A 9,700-nucleotide genomic window follows, 5' to 3' on the forward strand; every position below is an offset into this window, starting at 1 on the left:
GTAAAATTCTGGATAATGTTATTTCAAAATAATCTAAAAATGTTCTAAAGATACTCTCTTAATCGGTACAATAGGAACCGCTATTTATCAAAATATACAAAACAAACAAGACAGCTGTAGAAATCCCTTAAGATCAGAAACTTGGTGATTCATGTAACTGTTACAGTAAAAACAGTCAGTGACAAAACATAAATAAAATAAACATGAAATAAAATTTAATAATATGTTTTATTGCAAAAAATGACCGGAAAACATAGCATAGTTGTCTCCATGAAGCGCACCGTAGCTCCTGGGATTGCGGAGATAAATTTGGTCTCCTTTCTTTACTTCTAGTATGGCCTGAAGTGAACCTGCTGTACCATGTGCCTTTGCTGAATGCCCTTTTACTATGAAATCGCTATTTTTCATTAGGTTCAACTCCAACCAATTGTCACCATTCGAGATAAAATTAGCAGCAAATTCATAGAGTCCTGATTTACCTACTGTAAAGACTCCAGATTTTGGATCATATCCATTTCCAATATTTGTCACTACACGATCAAATTTGAGTACAGCATTCGAACCAAGTGAAACGGTTTTAGTCAAAGTTGCAAAGAAAGTTGGTTGCAAACTCGGCTTACTGACTGTAAAAAGATCAGGCATTAAGTATTGCAATATATTATATGCATAAAGACGAATATATATTAAATATTCTACAATTTATTTTTATCATCTGTTTTGAGACGCAGATCAGTATTCCTGGTCACTTACTTGAGAATCAAACTTTTTAACAAACGCTTTTACATATCTTTCTTATCACGTCAAATATTTATGATTATTTTTATTATCATTGATGACCAATTTCTATATATTTTTTTTAAATTTTATAATAAAGGAAAAAGCGTTTGTTACACGACAACACGAGTAAGTCGTACTATTACAGTGATTTCATTGTCTTATTTTATTCGAACGTTCGATCTCGACAGGATTTGTCTATGTGCTGATTTTGATTGCAACTACTATTTTTATTATTAAAGGAATACAGGAAGGTAAAACTAACCTGATTTCTGACACTTGACTTTTAACATCACATTCATTAAGTCTTCAAAGACGTCATTCCCTGCAAAAGATAGAAATAATAAGATTTGTTTTCTTTTTATATTGTAATATCATTTTCACGTAACAACTCTGAGAATTTGCCGAACTTACCAATACTTGGAGGACAGGAACCCTGAACACCAAATGTCGCCAGAACAGATACAAACAAGAAAACCACAATGTATGTCATATTAATTCCACTTTCTTTCCTTCGTTGTTCTTGTACTTTTATACGGGGATGGCGTTTTACCTGATACCAATAATCATTTTTCCAATAATTTTAAAATCGCGTGACAACCGCAGATGTTACTTATGTATGTATACTTATGTACAATATCACACACAAATTTGATTTCAATGGGAGAAAAACTTACCCGCTCTTGATGGTTATTATGCTTATTATATGACCGCATCGAAAATATACCTGAATAATATTAAGGCGATTTAACTAAGACTAGTTGTTTATTCACAGTTCATCTTTATGCATACTTTATTTTGCCGAGTAACTGTTTTCAATTTCATTTTTTAGTGCAAAAATATGGTCATCTTGTAAAATATCCTGTAATATTTCAAAAACTAATTGGAAAATGGATCCCCTACCCCCCAAAAAATTGGTACCGAACAGAATACCGTAACTGCAAAAGTTCATTCAACTGCATTTTTTTCATAACATTAAATACAAGCAGCCTTCGCTGCGACAAAACACACAATAAAAACCTCCAAAAACTCTGCAGTCTTACTCTACTTGTATTTGAAATTTGTAAATATGTTGTGTGGTAAGTCGATGTTACAATATTGCAATGTCTTTATGTTATAAAGCATTCTACGTTTAGCTTTACCAGGAACTCTCTGAACGACGAAATTGAAATAAATTATTCTTGTAATGGACATAAATATTACACTTCACATTTCATGTGTCTCCATGTTAACGTAAATGTAGTTATTGATATTACCATAAGAGGCAATAAATAACAAACACATTTTATATATAACTTGAAGTGTTCCGCATTTATTGGATCAGAAGTATATCCTTAGCTATTTACTATAGATAACACAATGTTTGACACCTGTATTAAGGAAGTCAAACAGTAGGACCGATTATAATACAGAATACATCAAAACTTTATTTAACAAGTCATGATCAATCAGTGACGAAGTTTATTTAAAAAATGCAGTTTTTTTTCGATTAAACCTTCTCTGTAACTCACTTTTTGATTCATTAATTTTATCTGGATATAATAGACAACATGTTTAAATTCAAAAGTGTTTATAAAATACGAAGGTCACAGTCAATATATTCCATTGTGCTTTTAACGCAATGTGTACTTCGTCGATGTGAGGCTTCGTCGTATACATATGCGTATTTATGGCTCTACAATCTATCGATACCTGTATCCTGGCAATGCGCAAGGCCATGTTTGTCTCTAACGGCTAATGATTTCTTTTCAATAAATCCATTGAATGCTGGATATGTAATGGTTGATGTTTTAGTTTTTAACACGTGCCTTTATTTATAGGTTGTTATTGGCTTTGAACTAGTTGTCAGTACCTACGGATACTCTCAGGTCACAATGATATTTTGTTTTTGTGTGGATTTACAAATACTCTGCCTGGTCCGATTTATTTTTTAATTAGATGTCTTTCTTCTTTGTATCGATTTGATAACTGGTTTTTATAGTTGGTTATTATGTTGTACTATTACACAACTATCCCAGGTTAGGTGAGGTTTTGGAGACAATAACCTAGTTCAATCCCGCCACATGTTATATGTGCCTGGCCCTTGACATGAGCACTATAGGTCAGTAGTTTTGTTTGTTTGGTTTCATTCATATTTGTTTTTCGCATATTATTTTGTCATAATTTAGACGGAAATTTTTATAAATTGAATTGTTTCATATTGTTTTGTGTCGGGACCGTTTATAGCCGACTATTTTCTCATCGTTGAAGGTTGCATGATTGCCTGTAGTTGATTACATTCACCACATTCACCACATTTGTGATATATCTGGATATTTGTGTCATTTGGACGCATTCCACACTTGTTTGGTTTAGTATCTTACCGTTACAGTTTATAAGATGACTTTATTTAATTATAAATTTTCAGTTATTGTCACATTCCAGTGTCATTGATTTGTATCTAATACAGCTTTTAACAACTTGGTCAATAAAATTGAATGCTTTAGTTAGCTGATGTCTATTTTGAACAAAACAGTATTCACCTCAGAAACTAAGAAAACCTTTAAATAGACTTATCAAGAAGGGATATAGTTACGATACTGTTGTCAGGTCACTAAAGATTGCTTATTTTGGCGTTAATATTGATTCACTTATAGGGTCTTTGCATCGGAACTAAACACATTTATTCAAAAACCAGTTGTTGGCATGACACGGGTTATGTTCTTCTCATATATGTTATGATGGTATGATACTAAACCCCTAACGGGAAGGATTGTGCCTGATATTCATATGATGAAATCATAATCTTTAAATCAGTTTAATTGAAGTCTGGAGCTGGCATGTCAGTTAACTGCTATAGTAGTCTGTTGTTATTTATGTATTATTGTCATTTTGTTTATTTTCTTTGGTTACATCTTCTGACATCAGACTCGGACTTCTCTTGAATTGAATTTTAAATGTGCGTATTGTTATGCATTTACTTTTCTACATTGGCTAGAGGTATAGAGGGAGGGTTGAGATCTCATAAACATGTTTAACCCCGACGCATTTTTGCGCCTGTCCCAAGTCAGGAGCCTCTGGCCTTTGTTAGTCTTGTATTTTTTTAATTTTAGTTTCTTGTGTACAATTCGGAAATTAGTATGGCGTTCATTATCACTGAACTAGTATATATTTGTTTAGGGGCCAGCTGAAGGACGCCTCCGGGTCCGGGAATGTCTCGCTACATTGAAGACCTGTTAGTGACCTTCTGCTGTTGTTTTTTCTATGGTCGGGTTGTTGTCTCTTTGACACATTCCCCATTTCCATTCTCAATTTTATATTATACATATATACTGTATTTCTACGCAGTCTTATTTTGTTTTAATATTTATAACTTTCGTCACCTGTTAAATTTCAGAAATGAACCTGTTCATTTCTCATATTACTATATTTGTTAGTAGTATATCTATGCGGCCTTCGTTGTAAATACCCCACCTCAAAATAGATCTTTGAATAGGAATTCATTCTTCACTTGCGTAGCAGTGTCAATAAATGTTATCTTAGAGACCGATATTTTATAAGTGAATTTTATTGAGGGATAGGCATAGTTGGCATCGTTTGCATGTAAAATGAACACATTGAGTTCTGAGTCAGTATTATCCCTCTCCATGTCAATATTGTCGATGAATTAGCGATTTCAACGAATAAGACATGAATTGTATGCGGCCTAATTAAAGTTAGTCCGGAGCTCTGAACTTAAGATCTACGAAATATTTCAATTAATCGCAAAGTAATGACTTTTTTTTAATTTAGCAGGAATATCACTTTTTTTTAAAAAGAAAATGGTTAGTCTCTAAAGATGGAAGTTTTTAACGACATTGACTAGCTATACAGCCCTTGCATGGTCTGAAGTGAAGATGTTTGAATTAAATGTCTCTGTCCAAAGCAATAAACGAATATTCTAAGGGCTTACTTAGTGACTTTGAAACATTTTGGCATATAATACATAAACTATTTTGTGATAAAACCTGAAATGTTCTCGATAGGCGGACACTTGCAAACCGAAACAAAAGGTGTTCTTGTAGTCTCCAGATGTTGAAAATTGAACAGTATAACGCACCAAGTAAACACAATATTTTATCCAACGAAGCTTTCAATATAGATAACAGTTTAAACAATTACAGGGTACAGTAGATAATTTATAATTGATACATCATTGCTTACATCCACTTCAACTGAAGTTTGATGGGTATTTGTCTCATTGTCATTTAACTATAAATGAACATGTTTCACACAATAGAGAAGCAGATACTGAATTATCAGAACTTGCTGTGCCAGGGGATAATGTCATTATCCCATTCCTCTGTATGATTAGTGTGAACTGATCATCGAAATATCTAAGGTGTAATAATTGAATCTGGAAACTTTGGGTACTGCATTGGAACAGTTGTAGGAATTTTAACAGGATAATTGTCGAGAGAATTCAGGAGCATGTTTTGTAGAGGATACTAACAAAATATGGAAACTCATAAGTCGCTGACAAACTAAGTGTTAATTTGATTTTCTTTAATCATTCAAATTTAAACTTGAATACAGCAAAAGGGTCTGGAAAATCGAGAACATACCTGGTATTGATAGCTCACGGAAGTTAATTTACTATTACCATTCTTTTGTCTCCAGGTTTATAAATATAAAATAATTTATGTCTTTTGATTGAGACACAAGGCTTAAAGAAAGTAAATAAACTTACGATTTTAAAGATAAAAAGAAAGAGATCGTGATTTTTGTCTCTCAAGTAGACCAGTTTGATTATTGAAATAACACATATAAGTAAGGAAATAAAGTGACAGAAATAATTATATAAAGCGTCCAAGGTTTCTAATAAGATGAATTTATGTTATATTCCCTTCTTATTTGTCAAATAAAAGATAAGCTATTCTGCATATTCGATAAAGTAAACAAAACATGGATTTTAGTCCAAAATTAAACCGACTTATACAACAAGTGGGACAGGAACTGATTCCTAATCTTTCAGAGAACTCAGTTTGAATTGTGATGCATGTTTATATTTGGTAGTACTATTGAAAACTGTGAAGGACATGACAGGCCTTCCAGATCTCCAGACATTCCTTAATTTTGTGGAAAGGGTACCAGAAAAGACGACATTGAATATTTAGATATAAATTGTTGCATGTTTCAAATTATAAACCTCATGTTTATTGGTGTTGCTTTCAGGGTTATGATCACAAAAAAAGATGCCATTATAATTTAGATCCGTTATGTAGTTTTTATTGCTTTTACTAACACTATGCCTTTAACCAATCAAAGTTACAAAAACAATGTATTTTCAAAGAATATAAATTCAAAATGGTGATATGAATAAGTTGACATACTTTTTGTCACTACACTAGATACTAACAGCAGCTGATTGATATAATAGTTAATATAAGAAACCTCCCAACTCCTCGAAAATCCACATGCTTTGAAAATACTGCATTCGAAACATAATTCAACTGCTGCCAATCAAAGTTCGCCTTTAAAATTTAACCTTTTCGAAAATTGTGTATAATAAGGAAATACCGCCGTAGCTAGATAAATCAGCAATTATGCACGTGGTTATTCACAAATACCCCCCTGCAATGTGAAAATGACAAAACTGCTCTGCAGTATCTTCCGATATTACTTTCCTGTCATCAGTTAACGGACGAGCTTTAAACATATTCTGTCTCATTCTCAAATGATATTACTTGAAAAACCCGAAGCCTCATAAATTTTATTGTTTACGTATATTTGGAATTCTACCAGGCCATGCGTATGATTTTTTTATAATTGATTGATTGCTTAATGTATGCTTTACGCCACATCAGGAAAAAAATGCGACTGTTAATGATGTTTTTACATTAAGTCCGTTTGATGTGTACTAATTGACACTTTCATATGAGAGAGCATGATTTATTTTAATTTGAACTGTTGTTTGATGTGTTTCAGCTTTGGTTATGTCATTTGATAAGAGACTTATCGTTTTGAATTTTCTGATGTTTAACTTTTTTATATGTTGCATCAATATCTGAGTTTTAAGTTCTGTTGTCTTTTTGTTTATCTCTTGAAGCTTTGAACCTTATGGGTTTCTTTTATTTGGTTTTTAAAGAATAATTGAAATAACTAGGATGCAGTATCAAACCATAGTCGAAGAAAAACAGATTACAGAATGACCGAGGCGAGAAAGTGGGACAAATAAACAAAACTTCTTAAAACACTATACCGAAATGTGCGAACACTACATAAACCAGTATGGTGATTAAAGTTGCCCAGGAAAGGACTTCAATCTAAATGAACCTGAATTATTAATTTTCAGCCATATTTTATAAAACCAACTAATAAAGTATATAAGAAGAATTCGCCGAATTTGATATTGAAAAGCGCATGGTACCAATAGTTTTCATTCGAAAATTGAACCAGAATGAACTTCGTTACATGTCTCTTCACATCGGAAAACTAATTTTTACCAAATATACCTTATTTGTTGCTTAAAGTTCTTCCATTATCTTTTTTTTTTTTAAATATGGTTGATCGTTATCTGCCGATATTGGCCATATAAATTTAGCCCCAAAAAAAAAGAAAAATGAACCCAACCTGCATATGGTGTTTTTAGGGGAACTACAGGGGCTTCAATAGAAGGCTGCATCTTGACCTATATCATATTGGTTTGCCATTTACAAAGATGAAAAAGTTCCCTCAGCCTATAAACGACACATCTATTCTATTGTTGACGCCCAACACTCGAAACAAGGCATGTGTTTTTTAATTTGATAGATAGATTTGTGTTCTTTGTATATGTTTATTTGTCTTGAGATTGTAACCATATTTTGACTTTTTTTTAACGATTATGTCTGTTATGTTCACGCATCGTTGTAAAAAAAACGGAATTTGACGCTACTGTTTTAAAATTGAGAGATTTAGCGCTTTAAAACCGGGTTCAGTTCACCATTTCTACATTTGAAAATGCCCGTACCATGTCAGGAATATGACAGTTGTTGTCCATTCGTTTGATGTGTTTAATCCTTTGATTTTACCATTTGATTAGGGACTTTCCGTTTTGAATTTTCCTCGGAGTCCAGTATTTTTGTGATTTTACTTTTTTTCACGTACAAATATTCAAACTTCAGAAAACTTTTATTATCGACCGGACAAAACAGAAAGTACAGGTAATAAGCTTTCGAATAATATATTATAAAGCCGTATGTCCAGTAGGTTGTTTCAAATCGTTAACTAGGCGTCTTTTTGAAAAATGTAACTCGCCTATAGATTGAAATTAAAGAAGAAGAGAGTTGAGATTTTAAATAAATAATTTAACCTCGCCACATGTTCATAATTTGTTGACCTCTAGTCAAGTTATGGTTACATCTCTTGATATTTTTTTCTTATCATTTATTCAGTGAAGTTGGCAATCGTTGATAAATTCTGCTATGTCTATATATGCCATTTCTAAATTTAGTACGATTTATAACGTGATATATAATTGTATCTTTAAGAGTACTTACAATCCAAATCTCTTTCTTCTTGCCATAGTATTAAAATATTTAGCCAAAAAGACGCTGATATTCCGTCAAACAAGCGCTAATCATTCAATCAATCATTGACACGAAGGAGATGTAATGACAATACAAACGTGAACATGAGAGGGAGCAGTGCTAACTGAGGAGCTTTCGTCGTAGTAAAACAACTTTTAAATCAGTCAAATAGCTAGAAGGGGACAAGAACAAAAATCATATCTTAACAGTAGCATGAGTAAGACGTACTATTACAATGGTTTCATTGTCAGATTTTATTCGAACGTTCGACCTCGACAGGATTTGTTTATGTGCTGATTTTGATTGCACCTAATATTTGTTATTATGATCAGTATATAGGAATAAAGGAAGGTAAAACTAACCTGATTTCTGACACTTGACTTTTAACATCACATTCATTAAGTCTTCAAAGACGTCATTCCCTGCAAAAGATAAAATTAATAAGATTTTTTTACTATTATATTGTAATATCACTTTCACGTAACAACTCTGAGAATTTACCGAACTTACCAATATTTGGAGGACAGGAACCCTGAACACCAAATGTCGCCAGAACAGATACAAACAAGAAAACCACAATGAATGCCATTTCAACTCGACTTTCTTTCTTCGTTGTTTTGCTTGTACTTTTATACGGGGATGGCGTTTTACCTGATACCAATAATTATTTTTTCAATAATTTCAAAATCGCGTGACAACTGCAGATATTACTTATGTCTATACTTATATACAATATCATAGACCAATTTGATTTTCATTGTGAGAAAAATTTACTCGCTCTAGATGGTATGCTTACTATGTGACGGCACATCGAAAAAATACCTGAATAATATTAGGGCGCTTTACCTAAGACTAGCTGTTTATTCACAATAACTATGGTCTTTGACCATAGTTCATCTTTATGCATACTTTATTTTGCCGAGTAACTGTTTTTAATTTCATTTTTTAGTACAAAAATAAGGTTCTCTCGTAAAATATCAAGTAATATTTAAAAAAAAAATGAATGAAAATGGATACCTCGCCCAACAAAATAAATGCTACGGAACAGAACTGCAAATGGTTATGCAACTGCTTTGTTTATAACTTTCCTTGTTGTGATGTTTCACTTTTGTTTTAGATAAGGGTGAAGGTTTGGTACCATTAAATCATTTAAACCTGCTGCAATTGTTTGCACCTGTCCTAAGTCAGGAATCTGATGTTCAGTAGTTGTCGTTTGTTGATGTGGTTCACAAGTGTTTCTCGTTGTTTTTTTTATATAGATTAGACCGTTGGTTTTCCCATTTGGATGGTTTTACACTTCTAGTATTTTTTTTGGGCCCTTTAAAGCTTGCTGTTCGATGTGAGCCAAGACTCCGTGTTGAAGACCGTACCTTGACCTATAATGGTTTACTATTATA

General features: G+C 32.6%; 1 protein-coding gene across 2 annotated transcripts; it reads right to left on the reverse strand.

Moving 5' to 3' along the window:
- Positions 1–209: 209 nt before the first annotated feature.
- On the reverse strand, positions 210–8,904 carry LOC139486940 (complement C1q tumor necrosis factor-related protein 3-like). 2 transcript variants are annotated; one of them, XM_071271982.1, is made up of 3 exons: positions 8,814–8,904; positions 8,666–8,725; positions 210–623 (listed from the first exon to the last, which is right to left on the reverse strand). In XM_071271982.1, exons 1-3 carry the CDS (start codon positions 8,890–8,892, stop codon positions 229–231), a joined length of 534 nt encoding a protein of 177 aa, XP_071128083.1. In that variant the 5' UTR covers positions 8,893–8,904; the 3' UTR covers positions 210–228. The 2 variants fall into 2 exon arrangements, with proteins under 2 accessions (XP_071128083.1, XP_071128082.1); XM_071271981.1 differs by lacking the exons at positions 8,666–8,725; positions 8,814–8,904 and adding exons at positions 1,040–1,099; positions 1,189–1,294.
- Between the last annotated feature and the right edge of the window lie 796 nt (positions 8,905–9,700).

The sequence above is a fragment of the Mytilus edulis genome, chromosome 8 (assembly GCF_963676685.1).
Source record: "Mytilus edulis chromosome 8, xbMytEdul2.2, whole genome shotgun sequence".
Classification (NCBI taxonomy): domain Eukaryota; kingdom Metazoa; phylum Mollusca; class Bivalvia; order Mytilida; family Mytilidae; genus Mytilus; species Mytilus edulis.

Excerpts from the sequence above, each read along its gene's own strand:
- LOC139486940 (XM_071271982.1), bottom strand. The coding sequence starts at position 8,892 with ATGGCATTCATTGTGGTTTTCTTGTTTGTATCTGTTCTGGCGACATTT. Across the intron at positions 8,726-8,813 it reads TTCCTGTCCTCCAAATATTG|GGAATGACGTCTTTGAAGAC; the intron begins GTAAGTTCGGTA and ends TATCTTTTGCAG. Across the intron at positions 624-8,665 it reads AGTCAAGTGTCAGAAATCAG|TCAGTAAGCCGAGTTTGCAA; the intron begins GTTAGTTTTACC and ends ATCTTTTTACAG.